At 40.3% G+C, this 25863-nt stretch overlaps 1 protein-coding gene and 1 long non-coding RNA gene across 8 annotated transcripts; one reads left to right on the forward strand and one right to left on the reverse strand.

Moving 5' to 3' along the window:
• Window positions 1-1313: 1313 nt before the first annotated feature.
• Window positions 1314-12293, reverse strand: LOC122541048 (uncharacterized). Of its 4 annotated transcripts, XR_015753840.1 has the most exons (4): window positions 11858-12293; window positions 8228-8793; window positions 6591-6696; window positions 1314-2515 (listed from the first exon to the last, which is right to left on the reverse strand). It is a non-coding gene; the product is annotated as an uncharacterized LOC122541048 (long non-coding RNA). The 4 variants fall into 4 exon arrangements; XR_006309498.2 differs by lacking the exon at window positions 8228-8793; XR_015753841.1 differs by lacking the exon at window positions 11858-12293 and having other exon boundaries at window positions 8611-8864.
• nr2f2 (nuclear receptor subfamily 2, group F, member 2) lies at window positions 10661-21709 on the forward strand. Of its 4 annotated transcripts, none has more exons than XM_043677544.2 (3): window positions 10661-11040; window positions 17035-17562; window positions 18925-21709. In XM_043677544.2, the coding sequence occupies exons 1-3, from the start codon at window positions 11031-11033 to the stop codon at window positions 19197-19199; spliced, it is 813 nt and encodes a 270-aa protein (XP_043533479.1). In that variant the 5' UTR covers window positions 10661-11030; the 3' UTR covers window positions 19200-21709. The 4 variants fall into 4 exon arrangements, with proteins under 4 accessions (XP_043533479.1, XP_043533478.1, XP_043533476.1 ...); XM_043677543.2 differs by having other exon boundaries at window positions 10662-11040; window positions 17014-17562; XM_043677541.2 differs by lacking the exon at window positions 10661-11040 and adding an exon at window positions 14899-16299 and having other exon boundaries at window positions 17014-17562.
• The last annotated feature ends 4154 nt before the right edge of the window (window positions 21710-25863 follow it).

Here is a 25863-nt window from a genome sequence, read left to right on the forward strand (position 1 = left end):
GTTAGTAAACTTCTGTGAAAAGCACCTCAGCCTAATTTTAAGTGGTCCCTGGACACACGAAGCAAAACTGTCAACATTTAATACAACTGCTATCAAATGCTATGAAAAAACTTCAGGATAACTTCAGTGAAACATGGGAAAATGTTACATTGGTACCGAAAGTATTTTTCTAAATTGGATCCTGAAACACATGATTAAAAGACTGAAAGAAGCCATCATTTTCCATCCCAACACATTGGCTGCTTGTACTTACTTTGATAATGGAAATGAAAATATGTTCTCTAAGCTAACGTTTTGTGATTCGTAATCACAAAATAGTTGGAGGATAAGTTGCTGAACATTTCCCAAGGTATCTTTTGAGGTCCTTACAGTGATGGATGTAATGACCATAACTTTGGAGCAATGGACAATGTTCAGAAATGAGAAAATGAACTGATGTCAAAAGTACAGGTACAATAAATCTGAGACATGTTGTATGATGATTCTGAGGTGAACGGAGAGTACAAAAAATGATGAATGGGTTCAAAGGCAATATGTTAAACAAACTAAGGGGCAACAAAAGCTCCAGAAACATATACTTGAGCATCTGTTAAAATGAACAAGCAAACTCAGCTGGAATGAAGTCAATGTTGAACATTCAAAATGTTGCATCTGTTTAAAACCCTCATCTTCTTTGATAATTACTGTTCCTTTCTGTAATAATGATGGCAACTATTTTCATTCCAGATACAGCAAAGTATATATGTCAATACATTTAATTGCCCATGATGTTTTCACCAAGAATTTAAAATGGTATTCACTGATCCACTGAGATAGAAACCAGTTCATAATAAAACTACTATCTTTTTTAAAAAAAATTTATTAGTATACAGTAGCAAGCAATGTTATATTAATTCCTGAATAGCAGTTGAAATGTTCAAAATATCTTTTGCATAAGAAGTCTCAGCAGAAACTATCAGTGCTTAAACTACAATTTTAATTACTGATGTTACCAGGAACAAGGATGTTTTTTTACAATGAACTGTCAACTGCTAACTCTTCACTTAGCTTTGCTCCTGATGGAATTCTGGCAGAACACTCATGAAGAGCAGGCTGATAACTGATGTAGGAGAAAGTGAGGACTGCAGATGCTGGAGATCAGAGCTGAAAGTGTGTTGCTGGAAAAGCGCAGCAGGTCAGGCAGCATCCAAGGAGCAGGAAAATCGAAGTTTCGGGCATGAGCCCTTCTTCAGGAATGCCCTCATTCCTGAAGAAGGGCTCATGCCCGAAACGTCAATTCTCCTGCTCCTTGGATGCTGCCTGACCTGCTGCACTTTTCCAGCAACACATTTTCAGCTCTGATAACTGATGTACGCATCTTTAAGGGTTTTCAAAACTGCAAAGCATTAGATGTGCAATTCAAATCAAAGTACTACAATATTCTGATCAGCAGTTCCAAAGAAAAGACTTTGTCCTTAAAACATGCTGTTGGTCTCAGGATCTGTTGTACTGTCCAAACGTTGCATATCAACGAGAATCAGCATCTTTTAAATTGGTTAAGAGTGGTGCTATTCCACACAGCCAGTATTTGTAAATTGTCACATTATTATCATATATAATATGCCAGATTATCAATGCAAGTCACTAAAAGAAAGTTTGTTCTTGGCTTCCAATTATGTATAACTTATGATTTCACAATTTGCAGTTACATACACTTTACATATAAAGCTGATGAGCTGGAAGGCTCATTATCTGAAATTGGAACATTACTTTTTGCAAGAGGTGCTGCACTATCATTAAACAACATTGTATGATGTAAAGATACAGCTTTAAACATAATTTAATTGTATTCTAATTCATGCTTTTGTATTTTGCTGAAAAAAAGTTTGTTTGTAAGTTAAATAGTCATTATATGCAGAATGTAAACAAACATGTTATTTCACACATATGATAAATATGATTGCAAAGTTAATATTCATAGATTTTTTAGGGATGCATTCAGCTTGTAACTCAGACCAGGAATGGGCGGCATGTTAAACCAGTTTTAGGTGAGCATTGTTATAGTAATTACTGCAGGTATCTTTCAAATTAAAAAGATTGCATAATGATTAGACTATCCCATGAGTGAATTTTCCTAACTGAAGTTCAACAATTTAAGAGAACATATTGAATCTTCTGCCTCCAGTGACAGATTGACATTGACCCTACCTTGCCAAGATAAGAATGGAAAGAATTTTCACAGGTGTGATATTCTCTGATGTTTTATGTGAGAAAATGGGTCAGTTTGCGCAGTATGACCAATTTCATTACTGTATCCAAATTGACTCAAGTTGGTCTGAGACGCTGAGATGGGACAGGAAGTCGATTGTTAAAGTCAGGAAATACATGGTGCTGTTTCTGAAATAATCAGACTACCTTCAGATTTGATTAATTAGATTAAAACTGTAGCTTTTCAGGGAAAATACACTTGGCATTTTAACCATGCTCTGTGTAGTTTTGGATGGTTAGTCTTCTTCAGGGAATTGAATGCAGAATCCTGGAAAGACATTTAAAACAAAAGTTAGTTTTCAAGTTCATTTCATGATCTTATGATATAATCGTTAATTCTCGGGTTGCTGTAAAAAAAACGGTAAATTTTGTTATGATGAAGCAATGCAAATATCCTTGTGGAACAGGGAAAAAGTGAGGACTACAGATGCTGGAGATCAGAGTCGAGAGTTTGGTGTGGAAAAGCACAGCAGGTCAGGCAGCATCCGAGGAGCAGGAGAATCTTTCGGGCATAAGCCCTTCGTCAGGAATTCCCAATAAAGGGTTCATGTCCGAAACGTCGATTCTCCTGCTCCTCGCATGCTGCCTGACCTGCTGTGCTTTTCCAGCACCACACTCTCAATCCTTGTGGAACAACTTTCTGCTTGTGTTTAAGCACCAACATTGTTTTAACTTTATTAACTTGCAACTTGAAAAAAATACAAATTTGTGTAAAAATATACAAAAATGTTACAATGGGATCCTTCCAATTTAGCAGTAAATGTTAGAGTGTATAGACAATGCACGCTTTTTTTTGTTCTAAAGTAGCTATCTTTTGTGCTATTAACTAGTAGGATGCCTTTATAAACGCTAAGGATAATGCATTTTACTCCGACCTAAAACTTGTTAGTCATAGGAGCTGTGACTAACAACAACTGACTAATAGATAATTGTAACTGACAATACTGTCCAAATATCACTCAACAATGGTGATCAGGATTGTTTGACTTGGTTAAGAAAGTTATAAAAAATAGTTTCAAATTGATCGTTGTAAATGATCGGATTGTTATTTTAGTTTCTTCTGGCAACATTTTACATTTCACTTCCAAAGAAGAAAACAGTACATGGGGTGTTCAAACGGTTTGACCGGATGTCGCTCCTGACGAAGTGGGCTTGCTCTAGAAAGGGTATATTACCCACTTTTAGTATTTTAATCAAGTAAAACGTTCCCCACTGTTGTCAACTGAATTCGCTTCTTTCCAGCGTTTATCATAATAAAGTCACGAATTAATTAGAAACAAAGCAAATGTGTGTGCCATATTTAAATGAAGCATGGTCAAAATGATATTTAAGTCAACATATTTGAAAAACACTGTCCATTTCGCACTGAAGACTCAGATCTGTGTGTAATGAATACGAGTGTTGTGAAATGATTTCTTTTTCTTTCCAAGGCTGCATATCTTAAAAAAAAGTCCCACCTTCACACAATTTTTTCATAATTTCCCATTTTAATCACTAATCTAAAGAGGTGAGATGCGATAATTGATTTTATTTGCGTCCAGTTGCAAAGTGCAAAAGGTCTCAAAATGTTTCCAGACGAAATGATGTGCCAAAATGTAACTATATGTTTTCTCGCCTGTTCTGTTCACTTGCTAAGTCAATAGCTTCAAAGTTGGAGGGACGAGCAGACGGATTTGAAAGCAGCAGATCGTAATGGAACTCAGACCGAATTCACTACTTGTCAGGGATTCCCAATACTGTTCGCTAAATTCATAACACAACTACATTGAAGGGACATTTACTTCTCTCTCTTCTCTCTTTCTCCCAAGTCATGCCTTCTCCAAGTGGTTTGCGTCCCGCCTCCTGTCAAACTTCACACGTTAATCTCAAGAGATCGTAATTGCAATGCAATATCAAAATTTTCACCTGACTTGGAACTTCTGAAATAGGTACTCTGGTGAAAAGCTGTTGATGGAGCATATGCACGTAAATTTGCAGTCACTGTTTTGAGGCCAACGGATCTGACAGTACATATGCAAAGTTATTATTCTATTACACTCTTTACCGCCGGCTTCTATTGTAGTCTCTAAACTCCCTGGCATGAAGGATATGCTGTACTTTCTCCTTACAGCCATTTCCATCACTGGAGAAGGAGGTAGTTAAATAATACACACATTTCTGTCGGTTGCTATTGATCATAAATCAGCGATTTGAATAATGCCTGCTTAGAATTAAAGGGTCAGCATGATATTTCAAATAAAGCAACGTAGAATGGGGAGGCTGTTCATCCATTAGTCTGAAATGCTAGGCTAGCCCGAACAAGAAAGTCAAAAGGAGTTCTGTTTGAAATGCTTTAATGATCCTACGAAACTGATTTCTGCACTACATAATTTCAGATTTTGGAGAGAAAAAAAATTCTAATTAAATCTAGTAGTCGAGGACTGGAGATGTTTGATAACTAAAATCTTCATCAGCAATTTATCTTCCTGTAGCATAAATTTACTGCAAAGCTGTGCTTTCATAGCTCTGACGAGTCCTATTAATCTTCTTCAGCAAGTTTTCGATGGGAGTCTACAGCTATTTGCGCCATGTGATCTAGTAATATCTAAATTGTCATCTAGAAGGGCAGAAGGGAGTTTCCAGCCTCAACCACTCCGTCTGTGGCAGCATAAGTAAAATCGAATAGCTAACCTATTTTCATCCGAATTGATCAATAGTTTAATATCTTACACCGAAATATTCATATGTAATGTAAATCCAAATGGCGGGGCGGGGGGGGGGGGGGGGGGTTGGATGTTGGCAGGCTGTGGAATCCTCGGCCCAGGCCACTCAATGTGCACGACATTAGAGAAATATAGAAACAACGCTTATCTGTATACATTACGGAGTCTTATTGATTAACTCGTCCGTTTAAGAGAAACGAGAAGACCAACTCATTAGCCGAAATAATTAGGAAGAAACAAGATTTCAGCAAGTAATTGTGCACAATGGAATCAAGTAATCAAGTTACATGCATTAGGCAAGGATGTGTGGTGGGGTGGGAAGGACGTGAGGGGGGGGGGGGGGGGGAGGTGGCGGGGAGGTAGGGGTAGTGTTGATTGTGGATGGAGGCTTGCTAATAGCCAGTCATGTAAGATAGCAGATCATCTAAGCCATTATTTTATAAAGAGCAAAATTGGGGTTTGATAAATTTGCCTGCATCAGACAATGCCATGTCCACAATCCCCTCTGGTTTAATAGTTCTTGGGAAATTACTTGATCGTCAACGTTTTTAAATATCATTTTGACCATGCTTCATTTAAATCTGGCACACACATTTGCAGAACTTTAAAATGACAGTTTTTGCTTTTGGCATTGAAATGGTGCTGAGGATAAAAAAAAAGCATCGCGCAGAAATTGTTCTGTGGTGAATTATAAACAAGCATCCACAGACATAATAAATGTGATTGTAAAGTTCAGATCAGATAGCTAGCAGTCATTTTAAGGAGATAGAACATCACTGTGTAGCCCTATTGCAATGTCACGCCACGGCAGAGTCAAACTTATCTCTTACTATTATCACCCTTACAAACTACATCTACTTTGGTTGTAAAGAGGAGAGAGAAGGGGAAAGGAAGAGATAGAAAAATGCTGGCGTTCTGCCTAAAGAGAAATCATTGAAACAAATTAATCCTTCGCCGGTTAAATTGACATGGCAATCCATCATCGCAGAGCCTGCCTCTGAAAGCAATCTACTGGCTGCATGTTCTCAGATTGGCCCTGAGGGCACAGAGACAGATAGAGAAGGGAAAGGGGGGGGGGGGGGGAGAGAACGCGCCTGTAACCTGCACCTTTAAATGAACAACAAAGTGTTCATGGACGAAATGTAAAAACAATACAAGAAACCGGAAAGTTAAAGCAGCAGCCAACTCATTGATTAATGAAAGTTAAAACGAGCTCTGATCTGACTGTTCACAGAGAAAGACAAGACAGGCAGCAGGTGAAACGGGCCACTGCATGTTCCCATACCTTGAATAAACAGTACGGTGCTATGGTTTAAAAAAGACACCGTGCTAGAACCAGCAGTTATAAGTAAAACCGAATTTAAACTCGGCAGCTGTATATGTGTGTACCTTCAGCACATGACAAAATAAACATTGCTTATTTTAAATGACGCATAAGAGGCTGCCTTATCTTAACCATGATTAGGAACCAGTTGCAAACAACAGAACTCCTACTAATTAATAAATAGGAGGGAGAGGGATGCAAAGCTAATAGTGTATCTGCATTAACAATGATCTTGGTGAGATTGGGGGCCAAGGTGTTATACGCGTGGGGATAGACTTATCATTTGCTTATAATGCTTCATTGAGACTTGAACTCACATTTAGAACAAACTTGGGCTCAAGAAAGCGTTGCGTGAGAGACGGCCGAAATCACGAGATGGGTGAAGGGATGTGGCGAAAGGCTGTCCAGGGTGGCGAGTGAAACCTTTAAACAATATATTAAGAAGAAAGGCTGCTGAACACTGGCGTTTCCCCAATAATTAAAGCGGACAGTGACAAATTGGTTTACATCGGTAACACAAATCGTGTCTGCAGCAGACTGGAAGCAACTTCCAAAGTTATATAAAAACTGTTTTTCTTTTTAAGTAATTTTCTCTTTTTTTCCTAAAAGAAAGGTTAATTTCGCAGCTCTAAATAAACACGTTTGTTCCCAGTTCCCAGACAGGAGCATTCAGGACACAATTTATTTCATTCATTTGTTTTAAGCACTCAGTTTCTAACTCTATTTTGGGAGCATATCACGACATCCATCAGTTTGTTAACCAAACTTTCACTCTTTTTTTGTTGCAAATCATCTTTCTGACACCCCCTATTGACAGCTCCAGTTTATCGTTTGCTTCTTGGGTCTATGTGTATCGATCACAGCTCCTCGCTACATTTCAACATCATTTATGGAGAGATGTAAGTGGATTCAAAGTGCGTCGCAAGTTTGACCGACCTAAGAATGTGTTCAACGTGGAGTTGTATAAAGGAACCAATTGTTGCCAATTATCATTTGTCGCAAAATGTAATTTATAATCCATGCACAGTCTATGGGGAAGGTCACGTTGAACTTATAAAATATGATTATAAATACAGCATACTTTTCTTTAAAAAAGCAGAATTACTAACCTGGCATTTCACAAGAAATCAAACATAGGAAACTGTTTCTGAAAATTTGCTAGCTCAATCGCTATACAGTTTGGAACTAGCCTGGTCATTTACTCCTCCTTTTTGATATCTTCATATTAGACAATACCTTAGAGAAGTTTATGACAAGGGAACAATTCTAATCCTCTACTCTCTAGCAAACGCAAAACATCAGGGAGTTCCTATCAGCATTCTTGTCTATTTTGCATCTTTCCGCCTCGCTTTCAAACTCCATCAGATTTATTTTACGTGTTCATTAGCCTGGTTAACCTTTGCTAGATCTTGGGCCGGCATGGGTTAATCAGGGCAGCACGGTGAGGCCTGGGGTCAGAGGCGCCACGTCTTGCCCTTGGAGTGCTGTTTTTTTTTGTTGGTAGTGCTGGAAGGTGAGGGTGAGCGCGCTTTCTCTTTCTCTCTCTCATCCTCTCGAGCAGCACCATCCTCTCCACCTGCAGCTCTCAGTTTATCTCTGGGGAGTGCAAAACAGGAGATGACACTCTACAAATCGCTAATTAGACTTTCCCAGATAGCCCGGGATGCGGTTTGCCTTTTCGCTTCTATGCAGCTTTACAGCTAAATATAGACGGAAGCTTAATTTATTTAAAATGTTAACATGCAGCTTTGCTTCGGTATCCTGCAGGGATTTTTTTTCCAAAAGTATATCCATTTGCATCAATGTTATGACACCTAGCATTATCTGTGTGTACATGCATTGGAATGTATAGATATACTGTATTTATATAGGGAGACGAACTGTATCTTTCCATACACCTGCCTTTAACGTATTTACACTTCAGTCAAATGAAATTTAGTAGTGTGAAACTTACACAGACATCTCTCATACTGATTATTTCCGTTTCTTCTTTTTTTCCCCCTAGAAGTCGGCAGCCTGCTTTTTAAATTCCTCAACATGACACTTTCCCCCACTGTCAGAAATCACCTCCTAATCAGCGTCTATCGATTTCCGCATTTTTTTTTCGCCTGTTTCTCCACACCTGAAACACATCCTTTAAACCTCTCTCTTTACACACAATGATTTACCCCTTTGCTCTCTGCTCACCAACGAAAAACCAATCGATATGCCCGTGTTATTTGTGTGTGATCAGTAAATATTTGGCCTAGTGACATCTTCAGCTTCCCTCCCAATCGATACAGGACCCAACAGGCGGCGTGCCGTAATTTGTAGACAACTACCGTCTCCATGTTGTACCTTTTCTCGTTTTATTCTGCCTGCTCTTCTGTTAAGCTCAATTTCTTCTTGACTCAACCTCGGAGTCACGCCCAGTATCCCTTTAATGCGACAGGATTCTTAATAAGCTAGACGTCTAGTTATCAGCAACTTTCCATTCATGAAACAAGGTGAATCTTCTTACGGCTAGACTGTACATAATAGCTGGATAACACAGAATGATTAATGTTAACCGGATTTTTGTTTTGTAATGCCGTGCATTCAAAAAGACAATATCTCCGGCAATCCATGAATTGTGGTTATCTTCCACAATACGATATACTTCGCCTTGCTAAAGTATTATTTCTGAGAAAATTATTTTTTTTCAGCTTTCAAACCGGTAAATGCAGTACAGTTCGTACATGACGGTTATTTGAGTGGGGACGCTTGCTAAAAGAGAACTTGGAAATCGAGGAGACATTCATTTTGGAACGCAATGCTGTAATGTCAACTTTTCTATTGGCGAGGCCAGAGGGTTAGCATTACGTTTGATCCCTACGTTCCTACTCAATTAGACTAAAAGTGCATTCACTTTAAACATACACCACTGGGTACAACCACTCTCAACTTTAAAATATATTTCTCAACATTATAATAAAATGTGTGAAGCCAAAAGAAGCGGTTGCCCCCCCCCCCCCCCCCATCGCCACCCCATCTCCAATTGCTCAAGATCAGCTTTGCGCAGAAATTACTTCGCTTGTTAGTCAGCTTCCCTACAACTGAACTACCTCGTGCCTTTTGAGAAATCGTAAAACAAAACAGCTAGCTAGCTGGGGTTAGGCTGCGCACATTAGACACCTGAAACATATCCAGTTAGTTTGGCATCCTTAACATTTGAAAATACGCTAAGATATAGGTATGTTCAAAGATCTTTATATTGGATTCCCATTTTACTTGCAGATTTGCTAATTTTATTTCCTCCTAAAACACAAAAGCATCAAGAAATCGCCTCGAGACAAGCGGCGTATTTTGTTTCTGCAAATGTATATGTAAGGCCAGTAGAAATATCTATATCATGTTTAGGCTCTCATATCTTTTGTGTCATTAGAAATGGCTGTATGGAAACGTAGTGGAGCGGCTAATACTGGCAAGATTTGGAAGTGCACATGTACTTAATGATTTAATTGCGGCAGATTCCTAGCCCAGAAACCGGAGGGTGAGCAGTATTTAGCTGCAATCAGGCCAGAAATGTTGCACAAGATTTTTCTCTTGAAAGAGCGCCTATGTGTCCATTGAAGGGCACTGATCCGAAAAGACAGAGGGGACAAATAAAAATCGATCTGCAGCGACCCTGGCCGTCCTTTTCACACGATTCACACACAATCCCCTCTCCACTCTGCCAAGACAAAGGCCTGAGGCTGGGAGATTCTCCATCAGCCACAGATAGCCTTTCGAAAACGCGCAGATAATTTTACACAGGGCACAAACCGCATTCTATGTCAACAATTCATCTCAAAACCTCAAAGTAATCTTCGCTCTTCCACAGGAGCGTTGATGGGGTAAGGACTGAGGTTGTGAAGGAGGGAAGGGGTGAGGGGGTGGGGAGCGGTTAAACGTTGGGGCAAATCATTACCTTTGTGTTTCGAAGCTCATACAACTTTATAGAAGGAATATACTGAAACCAGATATACTTGGACCTAACAAAGTTCTCTAAACTCCTGTTACCAGATCAGCTACCATTTCGAAGGGCGGGGATGGTAAAAAGGGTTGTAATTCAATTTTTCTATCTCTCTGTCTAGTCCTAACTGAGCGGTAAAGTGTCTGTGATTAGCTTATGATTTGAACCGTTTTCCTGTACTTTTGCTTTTGCAATGAGAAAGATTGATTGGGAATTTTAGTAAAAGCTGTGAAACTGATCACAGCAAAGGGGACGAAAATTGCCCAGGACAGGGCAGCCTGGGGGGGGGGGGGGGGCGGGGAGGGGGGGTCGGTGGTTCTGGTAGGGTTTGGGGCGGGGTGGGGGGGGGGTGTTGTTTAGATAACGCGGCTCGCATTCCGCTACACTTTCACTAGCTTCAGCGGCCGCGGGACTCCCAGAAAGTGCACCAAAAGATTGGGCGAAAGTTGAAATGGCAAATCGAAAGTGCTTCCCTGCTTTCTGAATATTTATGCAAAGCCTCTCGCTTCTCGCCAAAGGCATAGCCTTCTATCAGTTTACACTATCGGTCGCGCAAACAGATGACGGCCGATGGAATGAATGATTCTCTTCAATAGATAAATAGATCAGGTGAGGAGGAGACGGAGCCCTCCTTTAGTTCACCTGCCAGAAAAAAAGAGATTCATCTCACTCAGTACTTTCCAACTCAGTTCCGCCAAGATTCACAACTTCCTGTGTCCAGAGGAGACTCGAACCCATCACGACGCAAATAATTTCGGACACTGAACAAAGACAATTGCAGGCGATGATGTTTGGTATGTTTTTAAAATAAATATATGTGTTTTACTTAGGGGAGGGAAGGTGCGTTTTTCTTGGTCAAGACATGATCGTTCTTAAACACCTATATTTATTAACCCATCTCTATAATTTTGACATCAGGCAGGTTTTGAATTTCAACACATGTTCTAATTCGGAAGATATTGAATATCCGTTAAGACAATTAGGTTTTTTTTGCTTTATTTAATGTTGGATTTTTTTAAAGAAAAGACGTTAAATCAGGCTCGTCCTTTTCTATCGTTCCCTCCTTCCCTCTCTCTCTCTCTCTCCCTCTACGTTTGGATTATTTTGATAATAAACCACCGGATTATTGTGTGCATTGTCTCCTAAGTAATAGCGATCAACCCCCGGACTTTCGTACCTCGGAACGGGTCGCTGGCTCGCACCCGCGATGCAATAATGGAGATATACAACCTTACGACCAGAAATATGACAAATCTCGACAACTTAGAATTAAAATGAACTTCGATTTTCCCCCCTCCTCAAGATGTGACTCGTAGTAAGCGCAGAAATCCAACGGCTCTTTGCCTTGCAAAGTGGTTTAGTTAAATTTTAGTTGTTGGTTAAACTGCAGTATAATGGTGATTTGATTTACATCACGAGATCATTTTTAAAACTTTCTTCCTAAAAAAAACAAATAAAACACCGAATCATCTCAGGAGAGAAAATAACCGTGTTTACAATCAACAGATTTTATTTTTGTAATTTCATAATAAATTGGTACTCACCACCTTTATCTAGATCCTCGGACGCGTCTGACGATTTGAGGGTTTTAAAAATAGTATATTTACTTACTGGGAAAGGAAGCGCCCGGTTTCGACTTGGCTTTGCTGCGTTAGGAGAGCCGCTTTTTGAAGGGGGGAGAAAAAGCAAATCTGTTACCAATCGTTTGTTTTGGAAATAAGACACATGCCTAGTCACCTAAGTCAAGCCAGCGTCCAGGCAGATCTAGAGGGGAAAGAAGCACAAAGCGACGGAGATCAGCAGTCCCGCTCGGCAACGTCCGAGTCAATTAGAGAAAAAATCCTAAAGAATTAATCACATTAAAAGTGCAGAAGTTTTTTTTTTGTTGGGGGGGGGGGGTGTATAAAAACGCGTTGTGAGCGAGCAGGCGCCGCGCTCCCTTTGAATGGCTTGTCTCCTCTGGAGTTCTACAGCGACACTCCGTACGCTAGGTGGCAGCCAGATACTGTACAAGATTTTGACAAATTCTCCAGCATATGCTGCGATTTAGCACTGTAAATTTTTCAGAAGCCCGCTGCACTGACAGCTCCCGGCGGTTATCAAAGTGCCACAAGTCACCGCTTAAAAACTGCAATGACTTTGAGATCACCGGAACACAATGGGAATCACTTTCTCCATTCACTGTGTTGTAATGCACTTTTTTTGAGGGGGGGGGGGTGGGGGACGGGGTGAACGGCGGGGGAGAGAGACAGAGAGAGAGAGAGAGAGAAACAGGGCAAATTCATAGGGGCCACAAATTCAATAGATCTAACTGGTTATCATGGAACAACTGGGAAGGAAGTGGTATCCAGTCCGTGTTATAAATAGATTACTTTAGCAATGCCATGGTTGTATCCATTGCAATCGTCAATTTAGCAAATCCTATATTTTCGATCAGCCCTTTACAAAGCACTTAAATTGCAAGTAACTGGGTTCTAACTAACACGCTGTTTTGAGCCGCAGTAAACTAAAGTAACTTCTGAAATAAATCAAGTGCAACCTGTCCATTTGAAATAAAGAAAGCAGGGATTACATTCACTAATAATAAATCCAAACTTTTGGATACATCTCGAAAAAAAGTTATTAGCAGGAATCACTATTCGTCTGATAACATTGATATCATGGCACGGTAGTTTAATTAATAACAAGAGACATTCACTTCATATTCCTCAAAATTAACTGCATGTTGCATTTAAGACTGTTGAATGTCAAGACTTCATACAAATCTTTTGTTTGGCCTTTTACCAACGGTTAAATTTGAAAAGATACATGCAATTTGCAGATTATGAAATATCACTGTAGATGCTATGCTGAAGATGCTGTCCAGTCTTTGCTGCTGTGTGTGTGGTTTCTGTGTCAAATGAACATCAAGACGAAATTGAATTTGTTTACCTTCAAGTAACCAGACCATAGTGGGTTATACTTTTTGATCACTTTATTGAATTGTAAGCACTTTGCGAAGAGATTGGTGCCAATTACTATATGCGTTCAAGTAGGGTTTTTGAAAGAAAGTCGACACGGCAGAGGGAAATATTTCTTCTCAGGTAACGGTATTTCAGATACTAGCTACTACACCTCAAACGGAACACCTGTTTCATGCAACGTATCCTCGATCGTGTGCCATGTACCTGAATGTTTGTAATTTCACATTGTATATGTTAACTGGGGAATTGCGCAATCATCGTTTTAGCAGGTAAATATTTGAACATTACCAGTAACACGCACTTTGTATTTTCAAGGCTTATTTGTCAAATATACAGAATTCATTCTAAAATGCGTACGGAAGTGTATGTAGCATGTGAAATGCGCATTTAGAACCCAGCGCCAGAGAACTCTCACACATTGAAATTTCCTTCAATGATATAATTCTCGTTATTTTTCTCTCCTTGTAATTTATTTAACAGACGTATTTCGCAAACTCTCCATTACTACAATTAAAGATAAACTACAATGCGGCCAGAGCCTTCAAAACCACTGAGTTTACCTGAATGTCTATATTTCTCACGAACATAATATTTGCCAATTTTGTTCAGTTGAAACGTCAATTTCTTAGTTAATGCTGGTAGCGCTACCAATAGACTAACCCCATGCAACCCGAATAACCAAAAAAAGGGTATAAATAGAGTTGTCTTTCTTCCAAAACAAAGACAGTGGAAATTCGAATCCATTGTTACAGAGGGGCAGGGATAGCAAGTGGCATCGGGGCATCTCCGCTCCAAAGATTCGCCGCTCTTCCGCAGAATTTTGGGTATTTTATTTCGAATTTATTTATTAATCTGCACGCATCTCTATATGTCTATCTGTGTACCTTACTAACTATCTGTACACTTCAAAGCTCTTTTTACTTTTAAGTATTTCAAAGTAATCGTGATAGTTATCCGTATTAGTAATGGTTCATCAGATGAATGAGACCCTCTCGAGTATTCTTGTTTTTTTTTCTCTCAGGCTGCACACCTTCTGCAATGTAAAGGGACAGTTATTCTTCATAAAGCAGCTGTAGCTGAATTCTGACATAGCGGTCCTTAATTTCATTTGGATACTTCCATAAAATCTCTAGTAATCCTCGTCACACTTCTAACAGCTCCCGTTAGGATGTCTCAATCAATGGGAAATCATCTCCGTCAATGCTGCATCTTCAATGTTAACTTTTTTTGCCCAAAGTTGACTTTTGAATAGCATGGGTTTCCTGGTATTAACAGTGCATTGGTATTCGGGAATATGATTAGTGCAGAAGCGTTGGAAATTATATAATGAACATGCTATAGAACAACAATATATAATGCAGCTATAATCTTGTAAGCTTTACCGTGGATTTTTAAAATTAATATCAAGTAAGCTTTTCATAGTGCAAGGTTCCACCTCAAATAAAGGACGCATTTAACAGTAATCTGAATTGGGTTTGTTCAATGTTGCTGCATTCCTAGCCATTTTTGTACAGTATTACATTAGATTATTTAATCCCTATATAATGTTAATCTCTGATAGTCAAGTTTAAAATATTTCATTCTGTCTAGTACCCAATTTCTTGCAGTTTTTTTAAAGAAAATCTGGGTGTATGTGTTGTATGGGGGTAGGGAGGTGGGTGGCTGGTTGGGAGAGGGAGGTGGATGTAAGAAATAAAAAACTTATTTTTTCGAAGTAGACCTCTGCGCATGGATGTAATGTAAATTTGTTGCCGGCCAGGACGTGCTGGATAATAAGTAAGGTGCCTATCCAATACGGTGCAGGGGGCGGGCCAGATGTCCCAGCCCCTCGAACCTAAAGCTCTGACCAGTCGCCTTTGATTGTCAGTCGCCAGCAGCCGCCGCTTGGCTCCGTCACTCGGCAGCGCCATATAAGGAAAGCATCTCCATAGAAACGTGTCAGTTTCAATAGTCGTGTCAAAGTTCACTATATACAGCCATCCGCGCAGATTTCCCCTTTCAGAAAAATTACTCCGCAAGCCCGCTCGTTCAAATCGGATTCACTTCCAACCCCCTTTTGCATATTTGATCAGTTTGATTCTCTCTCTCTTCCCTTATTTTGCCTCCTCTCGCATGAGAGAGGTTCTATAGCTCCCTTTTTTTCCACGACGTCGACTCCTTTTTTTTGTAGTCTCTCTCTCTCTCCCTCTCTCTCTCTCTTTTTGCTGGCGAGTTGTTGACTCTCTTCGCGTGTATGTGTGTGCAGTTCAACCAGTACCAGTACGGCGGAGAATTTATGATCAGTTGATGTTCGGGCACTTCTACTCCGGATCGTACATCTGCCTTCAAGAGTCGATTCTCTCTCTCTCGCTCTCTCTTTTTTTTGTTTTTTAATCTTTAACCTTTCATCCCCCTTCGTCCTTTTTTTTAATGGGATTTCTGAATGGCTGACTGCGTGCTGCCCTGGTCCTGGCCCCCCGACACTCGCTTCTTCTCTGCCGATCGGGTTTGAACTGCTACTCTCTCTTTCTCTCCCTCCCTCTCTTTTTTTTCTGTTGTCAGCTAATCGACTCTTCTTTCTTCATTCTTCCCCCAACACCACCCCCACCCCCCCCCTCCCCAACACCACCTCATCTGCCGATTCAAAAGACAAGACATTTTTTTTTGTCTGATAATACTCTGCCCGAGATATGGCAATGGTAGTCAGTACGTGGCGAGACCCGCAGGACGACGTGGCCGGAGCACAGGGCACACAGCCACCCCCGCCTCAGCAAGGACCGCAGCCGCCTTCTGGAGCACCTCTTACCCCGCAGACTCCAGGCCAGCCGGGAGCTCCGGGAACCCCGGCCCAGCCTAACCAACAGAGCCAGCAACAAGGCGAGAAGCAGCAGCAACACATCGAGTGCGTGGTGTGCGGGGACAAATCGAGCGGCAAGCACTACGGCCAGTTCACCTGCGAGGGCTGTAAGAGTTTCTTTAAGAGAAGTGTGCGCAGAAACTTGACGTACACATGTCGTGCCAACAGGAACTGCCCCATAGACCAACACCATCGCAATCAGTGTCAGTACTGTCGCCTGAAAAAATGCCTCAAAGTCGGCATGAGACGGGAAGGTATTGAGAATTCATTTATTTAAAATGTTTGAGCTACTATAGCCAGCCCCTTACTTCCCACTCCCCCCAACCCCCACCCTGCAGAAAAGAGCTCTCACTTCCATTCCATAAAGTTGTTCTGTGTTGTTGAACGCCAGTTAAAATGAATTGCTAGTGCCTCTCTGTACTTTGCAGAGTGCTTGGGGCCGAGAAAGTCGTATGTGTTCTTGTAAACGTTATTTTTTTTTCTTTGATTTCAGTGTGTGTGTTTGAGAGAGAGAGAAAGACTGTATGTGTGTGTGTGTGTGTCTGTCTGTTTGAAAATAGTCAGATGAGGACTAACCGTAGAAAGCGTGCTTTGATTGCAATCTAATTTGAAAAATGTGTTATGCTACACATGAAACTTCTCATGAAAAGAGGGGAGGGTATTGAGAATGCACGGTGCAAGTTGGAGCAGTTTGCAGAGTAAAGTCCAGATAGTAAAATAAATCAGCCATTGTTGTAAAATATTCAATCAGTTTTTGCATGCTTTAGGGAAATGTCATAGTAAAATGGCATAGCAGTAATGGGTTTAAAATGTGCAGTCTGGCTTTAAAACATGTTGTACAGTCGGTGGGAATTAAAATAAAAATTATAGTGTATGTACAAGCTATTGTTGTTTGTAAATGGCTAGGGGTGTGTATTGTATGCAAACTGTCTGAAAATGTGGTAAGATTCAGGTTTCAATATCTGTAGTCTGTTCTTTTCGCACTGCAGCAGTCCAAAGGGGAAGAATGCCACCTACACAACCGACTCCAGGCCAGTTCGCCTTGACAAACGGAGATCCACTCAACTGCCATTCCTATTTATCGGGATATATCTCCCTGTTACTGCGGGCCGAGCCCTACCCGACCTCCCGCTACGGCAGTCAGTGCATGCAACCGAACAATATCATGGGCATTGAGAACATTTGTGAACTGGCCGCTCGGCTGCTCTTCAGCGCCGTGGAATGGGCGAGGAATATTCCTTTCTTCCCGGATCTGCAGATCACGGACCAGGTAGCCCTGCTGAGGCTGACCTGGAGCGAGTTGTTTGTTCTGAACGCTGCCCAGTGCTCCATGCCTCTTCATGTGGCTCCTCTCTTAGCCGCCGCTGGGCTGCACGCGTCCCCTATGTCTGCAGACAGGGTCGTTGCTTTCATGGATCACATAAGGATCTTCCAGGAGCAGGTCGAGAAACTCAAAGCTTTGCATGTCGACTCGGCAGAGTACAGCTGCTTAAAGGCTATCGTCCTCTTCACTTCAGGTAGGAATATATTCATTCCAGAATATGGCTGATCTGTAATCAGAACAGCCATGATATCAGATCTGAGTAAGCATGCAGTCATATACTCAGCTCTCATCTAAATGTAGTGTCATGTATGCTTTCTATAATATCGACATTAAACTAGACAGGGCGAGAATGCCTTTATATTTTAGCACAATGTTAGTTTTAAAATATGAAAATATTTAGTGAAAAAATACATTTAGTCACTAGTGATGATTTTGTCTTAAAGGCGGTTACTATACATTTTACATGCCTATCGCAATAGTTATGTAAAATTACGTGCAAATGAAAATCTGGGGAGCGATTAAAATATAGCTATGTTTTGACATTTTACAAACATTATAGGCTCTGTCGAATGTCCCTCATACTATGTGCAGAATTGCTGCATTTAAGTTGCAACAGGAGCGCAAGCATTCATCTGGGCTGAGTATAAAGCTTTCAGGGATTGATATCAGGAAACAGAAATTTTTAGTTTATGTGGGAAAGCGGTTCACAATCCTTTCCTTGTTGTCTTAGGGTGATCTGGGTATCCAGAGGACTCCCTGGACCCCTTCCAATGCTTGGGTCGTGACCCAAGCTTCCTTTTCTATATTATTACTTCACACATTTAAAAAAAAGATGCTTTTCCATCACGTCCTTTTCAAAAAAAAAATTTTAAAAACTAATCAAATTAGAAGCGAACATTTTGTTAGTGGGAAAAATCCAGGCATTTGAGTTTAAGTGGGGGTGACGTGTTGTGTGTTTGCTTTAAGTTATCACATGCCAGTTTTTATGAAGTAGTATTTTTCTTAGACTTTTTTTATACTTGAATTACTAACCAACTTGGAAATACTTTTAAATATTGTGCGGTTTATTTTGTTTGTTCAGTCTACTTGATCCTACTCAACCAAGAGCAATCGATGACATTACCATAGCAGTTAATTTATTACTATTTGTAAAATGTCAGGCCTTGTGTGCAGCGAAGCAAACTCACTGTTTTGTGAGCACTTTGGTGTTACACGCTATTGGAAGGAAAATATATACGCATAGATGTATAACGTTGCTCGCCGAAGATGGCCAAACCTGGTTTAAGTTTAGAAAACCCCAAAGTATTATATAAAATGTGGTTGCGAATGGTTGTTGTATCTATGCTTTGTGTTTGCTTTGATGCCTATAATAATATGCGTCTGTTGGGCTGGGTTTAGAGCATTGCAAGATGCAATGGCTAGGTCAGGTCACAACCTATGCTCTCTAATTAAAGGTCCTATGCAAGTATGGGTGTAATTTATTTAATCCTACACTTTTTTTTTCTAATATATTTCTTTTTTCACTCTTTTCTTTGTGCCCATTTCCTTAATGAAGATGCTTGTGGCTTGTCTGATGTGGCCCATATAGAAAGCTTACAGGAGAAATCGCAATGTGCTCTGGAGGAATATGTTCGCAGCCAGTATCCGAACCAACCGACCCGCTTTGGGAAGCTTTTACTTCGTCTCCCTTCTCTTCGCACCGTCTCATCTTCTGTCATCGAGCAATTATTCTTCGTCCGTTTGGTAGGTAAAACCCCCATAGAAACTCTGATCCGTGATATGTTGCTATCTGGGAGCAGCTTCAACTGGCCTTACATGTCGATTCAATAAATAGAAGGGGGAGGAAAAAGGCAAGTGACATTATTTTGCAAATTCCTTCTGTAATGGGAGGAAATAAAAGGCTGTTACAAGTTTACCTATGTGACACACAAAAAATGAAGAGAGGGAAGAAAAAAGAGGACTGTGGATTTCAATGACTGTACACGAACTTAGAAAAAACGCGTTCAAAAACTCTCCTGTGTCGTTCAGAACAACTTGCTACTTATCATTTTTGTAACAAAAGGAAATTAGTCTTTTATTTTGGTTTATTTTGTAAACTTTTGAGAAATATCGATATAAAGATAAGTGCATTTAAACAAGAATTTCAAAATTAGGAGGAAAGAAAATAACATTTTCCAAATTATTATAAATTGTCCTGTGTCTATGTATCTATAGCTGTTTTGTATTTTTCCTGGTTTCAAACCAGTCTCCTCTGTGATTCTCTACTAATAATTTTGATATAACCATTGCTTCTTATCAGATACGGTGTATCACGTAAATATGTTCTGCAAGAATTAAAACTGAATCCACTAAAACGTTAGACGAAAGGTTTTATTGACAGGATTGAAACTTAATGCTGGAAACGCACTTATAGTGTTCACTCATAAGACGTTTAATTTTGGGGAAATGGACGGCAGACTTATATTAAATGATACACACTTGTAATTTAAAAATCCATTGTTGAAAACTCGTTAATATTGACATGTGGAGGGGGCGGGGTGGGGGGGAAGGACTACATTGTTCGTATATTTCTGAAGCAGAAATATTTTATGTGTCCAAGACACAGAACAATTTTGTTTCATTAAATTTAAGAACATTTTAGTGATCTGAATGTGGCTCCATTTAGTTCCTGTTGCAGTATAGAGTCCGACCAGGCTCCAAAAAGAACGCCTGTTTGTATATTTCCGACCCATTTGTAACAATTATCAACCCGTTGCCCTTTTAAAGGAAAAATAACGCCACAATTTCTTTTCTTGGATTCAGCATGGAACTCTATGTCGGCACTTACTATTTGACATGTGGTTAATTAAGTATCTAGAGTTTACAGTCGTGTGTACAAACTGAAGGTTTTTTTTAAAGTGCAACATTTCTGTACTGTAAGAGTTATGATTGGATTGTTTGGTCAGTCCTGTGTGTTATATTCAAGAAAAATGAAAGTGTTCGGAGATTATAATATTATTTGATATATGGAACTTTTTCGCTGTTACAACTGTATGTTCACCCAAGGAAAAAAATCTCATTACAATGGTCAAACACCGCAGTTTACTGGAGTCATTACAACTCGTGGATTATTTGTCTTATTTACTCAATATACCTGTATAGTTTACTACCACTGTCTGTAGTAGTGGGCAAACCACATGCTCTTTCAATGAAAGGATAAACCGTGGACTCATGCTGCTCCTTGTCTTTTGGGTTTAGCAGTGACACCTTAAAGAAACAGTCGAACAACCCCAATATGAGACGCCGTTCTCCTCCCCTTTTAAATTCAAAATGCCATAGGGATTTTGACCACCGACCCTTATTTAGTTCTAACTTAAGTGCCTGTGCAACCAATGTACATTAGACAGGTGTTAGGAAGCATGGATCATTATGTGTTTTAATGGTCAAGTTTTTGTTTTGAAGCTTATTGTGTCTAAAGTTCACGCACAGAACACACTTAAACAAGCAATTGCTACTAGGAACAGTGTTGATTGTAAATAAAATATATTAAATGAGATTTATTCAAAAAGTATGTCTGGAAAAATGTGGTTGCCAATTTTTGTTATTGGAAGTTCTTCAAACTGAGGATGATGTGACTGACGTTTGATGTGTAGCACTATAAGTGAGCCTGATTTAATGTATATAAATATAAATTCATTTGATTTTTTTATATATGGGAATAGACTGTGAGAGCATGGCCACAGGTCGCTAACACATTTTACATTTGTTACATACATGTAAATGTTGGATTGTATAGAGGTTATACATTTTGGCGATTGTTTGCCTTCAGTGCTCCCATATTACCCTTGTACTAAAAGCAAAACACAAAAAAAAAACAGAGCGAGCTGGTTTGAGTTGGCCAAGCCATTTGTTCCAAGCTTTTCTGGTAGTGCTGCTACCTACACTGCAGTGTGAAAACTTGCATTTTTGTCCCTTTTACAAAAAAAAAGACAAAAAAAACTTTTTTTGTGTGTGTGGCTATCCGGCCACATACTACATCTTGTTGTGGTCGCACACAAAAAAGAATCATTTTGTATAGTTGATGGAACAGTGATCTTTACCTGTTGTAGAGACAGATCTGGACCAGAAATGATGTATGGTTGTGATTATTAACACGTTTGCAGCTGACCCACGTTTTTTTTAACTTCAGGGTATTGCTACGCTGTTCTAACTTATAGATCGAGCCTTTTCAGATGTTTTTTTTATTGCAAGTAATATGTGTATGGAGTTACTACGCCAGACTCCTGTTTGTGTTAGCTATTGTATACAGCGTTTTTGTTGTAAATTGTTCTTGGTATTAAATTATAATTTATGGCTTTGAATCGAAGGCTCTCACTGTTTTATTCCCAATTTTCTCAATTTAAATATTGATTAACCGAGGCCTTGATCATAACCAACTGCTATACATAATGTTGTGAATACATAGTATGAAACTACCACTGTGTAGCAAAGTTTGATTGCAGGATTAAAATGTTTTACGTTTTGTTTAGGTTAGTTTATAAATACTAACACCCGTTCTCCTCCCCCTCCCCGCGCCCCACCCACTCCAAAAGTTGCTCCCATTCTAGCTGCGTTAGAACAATAAAATTAACCCGGGGGTGAAACTGACAAAAGGGATTGAAATTGACGAGCTTGTCCTTTAACTGGCGAGATCTGAGGCTGTTGAAATATGGTGACGCTCGCCTGAAGTGCCCATTTATTTTTCCTGCGGCTTTTTTTTATCTGATCTTACTTCGCATTTCGGTGCTAGGGGTTAAAAGAAACCAGTCAAACATGATCTGCAAGCTTGCATGGCTCCGGCGTGCCGCCCAATCTTCCTCTCTCTCTCTCTCTCTTTCTCTCAAACACTTTTTTTCTCTCTCGCAGCGAGTGAAGGGAGGTCTGTGCAATATGACTTCACTCGGCAGTCTCAGCAACCCAAGTGTGATTGCCTTTCACCGCTAATGACCAAATTTTGAGGGTGGGGGGAGAGGCTATCAGATCATGTTTTACAACGCGGCTTGGCGATGTTCAAACAGCAACAATAACAAAACAGAAAGCGCAGTTGAGAGGGTATAATTCAATATTGCACGATCTGCACTGCACCAAATCCAGTGCGATTTCTGAAGGTGCCTTTATTTTCTCTGAAATGGAAGGACGCGGTTGCTATGTTGCAGAAAGTTTTGTGCATTCGGTGTGTCTTTAATGGGAGTTTTATTTTGGGGAGAGGAGGGTTGGAGGTTGATGTGGGGTGCAGTTGTAACCAGAGACCGTGTGTGTGAAAGTATGTGTTCAGCCGGCTGGGTTTAGTGTCCTGTTAGCAAGCCAACATGGCGGCGTGTAATATGTTGCCGAGCCCAAGCAAGCTGTAATAGGAAACACATTTCAAACCCTTTTTTTGCCATTCGTCTACAGAGCGGCTCCAATAAAACGATTAGCAGCAGGATCTATGTACCGGCTTATTTATTTATTCATTTGCAATCGCAGGCGAGGGCGATCCAAGGGGAAGGGGCTAGGGGTGGGGGGTGGGAGGTATAGTGTTGGTAGTGGTGAAGGAGGAATCTCGGGTCTGAAAGTGCAGTTGTCTTTTTTTTTCCGCTGAAGCCACTAGATTTTATTCCTTGAAAACAGTCCTCGACACACACACACACGCACAGAGAGAGAGAGAGAGAGAAAGGCCTCGGCGTTTCACGCAATCCCATTGTGGTTTGTCATTTAAATATGCAAAAACAACAACTCGCCCATCCTCTCAAGGCAATCGTCTTTTACAGGGGGGGCCGTTTACTAGCCGCAACACACACTGTTACAAAATAGCAAGTGTCTCTTTGCAAAGGCAGTTGTCTCTCTACCAAATCTATTTACATTGCTCCGCTCCACATAACATGCTCTCTCTCCCTTGCCCCTCTGTTTCAAATTCGGGTTTGGTGGCGAAGAGCGAATGGGTTAAATTCAGGCCGGTGCTGCTCAGCTTTCCTGGTGTGAGGGCAAAACTCAGACCCCAAAGTGCGAGTGATTTAAACAAAGTTTGCACTCGCTGTGCTATCGACTTCGGTAACGAGGGCGGGGGGGGGGGGGGGGGGGGGGCGTTGAATGTATTTACAGCCTTCGAGACGCAGACACGCTCAGAATCTTAAAACCTTGCACGCATTTATTTATTTAAACTAGGCTGAAAGTTGCTTCAGACGATTCTCTCACCACCCCCCTCCTCCCACCACCCCATTTTCTCGAATTTCAAAGCCTCCCTACTGCGCTGTTACCTAATTAATGGTGAAACGCAACTAAAGCTAATTACTCAATAATTTTAAAGCAGTTAAGGCTGGGCGTTGGTAGTAACAAGATTCGAGTTGGTGAAGAAAAAAAGTTTGTGTGGCTGTTAAGCTCATTCAATATAATATGTATATATTTTAAAAGGTATCGCTTGAATATTCTTTAAAGATCAGGTTTCGAAAAGGGTTTTCTTTAATTTAATTTTAAAACACTAAACGCAGGAGAATATGTGGTGTCTTTCAAAATTTGAGTTTACATATATATTCCAATGCAAAATTAATTTTAATCCAGCTTTCAACTCAAAGATGATTGCCATTATATTCTCAACCTCAAAGGGACTGGGGATGCAATTTTGCAACAATTTGTATCATGGTTCTGGTGGGCTGATTTCAGTTGACAACGCGTGTGCTGGGTTTGAACTCTATAATTTGCTCTTATGTCCCGGCATTAGGAGCGTACAGCGAACTAATGAGCGCTTGCTTCTCCGAATGTCACATTTATTTATTTTCTTCTGCAGAAAGTTTGAGGAAAAGCGGTGGGCTTGCACAAAGTCCCGAACCTTCCTGGTAAAGCACCGGACACATCCACACACACACACGCACTCCATTCCTCGAGGAAGAATTTTTCAAAAAGGTGTAATCTGGAATGGTGTAGCGTTCTGCCAATTTTTATAAAAATGGAAGTTTGACCAATAATCGTGTAAGCATGGAACTACACCCACACACATACACACACACTTGCAGCCAGCCTTCATATGTGTAGACTTTTAATACTGACATTGCAACAAGAGGAACGAATAATGGACAAACAGAGCTGTCTGGATTTTAAATAAAGTGCAATTCTTCAAGAAACCTTCTGTTTCGGCTTGCAGCGATGGCAACATACCGCTAGCTAGGATTTCAGTACATCTTGTACAAGTTCTTTTTTTCTCTTTGCTTCCTTCCCCTCCCCACCCCAACCCCAAACCCCTTTCCCTCCTCCCCGGGAGGTTGCCCATCTTCAGCAGTTTTACCTTTTGAGAGGAGATGGCATAGATCTCTTGGCAATAGAAGTGTTATTGATTCCATTATTAAGACGCAAGCAGACACACGCATTTTGCGTCCTTAAGAACTGGCGTTAAGTTTATTTTTTTTTAAATTGAGAGCCGTAAACTGCAGTAGAAGGGGAACATTGGGCGCTACAATTCTCGGCCTTTTTTTTAAATCTGAGCACTCAGATGCTATCCCACCTGAGGTGTGTGATTGAAAACGACTCTTCCGTCGTGCCAAAAGAGGCTGTTCATTCATATCCCTATATATATCTGTTAGCAGTTTGATGCGGTGAAGCACTTTTTGGAAGCAAGATAACCCGATTACCACTGACCTGTGCCTTTGATACTCCAATTCTAAGTTTATGTAATCAGACTCCCCACGCTCTTTCTAAAGTCTTTTAATAAATGTCTATTAAAACGCCACAAAAACGGGATAAATTTACTGTAGCTGCCGCTTTACAGGAAATAAATGCTAATGATGGATTTACCACCAGGGATTCGCCTTTAACTCCATCAGACTGCTGTTCGCGGCCCAGTCCTCTACAACTCAAAGCTTCCACACTATTTATTTTCAGTTCAAATTGACATTTCTTCGGAGGGGAATTAATTTATTGACAGCCCCGCGAAATAATGTTTCCCCTCTCTACTCCTCCGATTTTTTTCTCCTTCATAAACGAGTGATTTGCGAATTCCTTTGTGCAAACTTTTTTTGCAGGCTTCATTGAGATGTCTCTGTTCTGCTTGTCTGTCAAGTTATCTCTGTGCACACAAAGAAAGTGCTTCTAAATGGACTTAGTGCTCAGCGTGTGTGCTCTCTAAATGTTAGAAAATTGTGCCATCTACCCGTTATCCACAGAATTGTCACTTAAGGACCTACTTCGAGTTTCAACCACAAGTTAAACACGACAGGAACAGGACTGATTCAAAGTGAAGGAAGGCTATATTATCTTAATACTTGCATTCAGACAGAAGTTAACTGGTTCACTTTATTTCCTCCTGTTTATCATATTAATAATTTGCAGTTGGATTAAACCCGTCCTATCTTACCCACCTGTTAGCCTGAAATTTAGCAACCAATGTTTGAGAACCGTGTAAATTCCATAGATACTTGACACCACTAAAGGCCCAAAGAAAGCAATACTCTTAATACCGCATTTTGCCCCATTATTTTTACGACGGGGCATCACTGATTTGTTTCCT

Source organism: Chiloscyllium plagiosum, unplaced genomic scaffold, assembly GCF_037043375.1.
Source record: "Chiloscyllium plagiosum isolate Xiang-an unplaced genomic scaffold, Cpla_swu_hap1 HiC_scaffold_39, whole genome shotgun sequence".
Lineage (NCBI taxonomy): Eukaryota > Metazoa > Chordata > Chondrichthyes > Orectolobiformes > Hemiscylliidae > Chiloscyllium > Chiloscyllium plagiosum.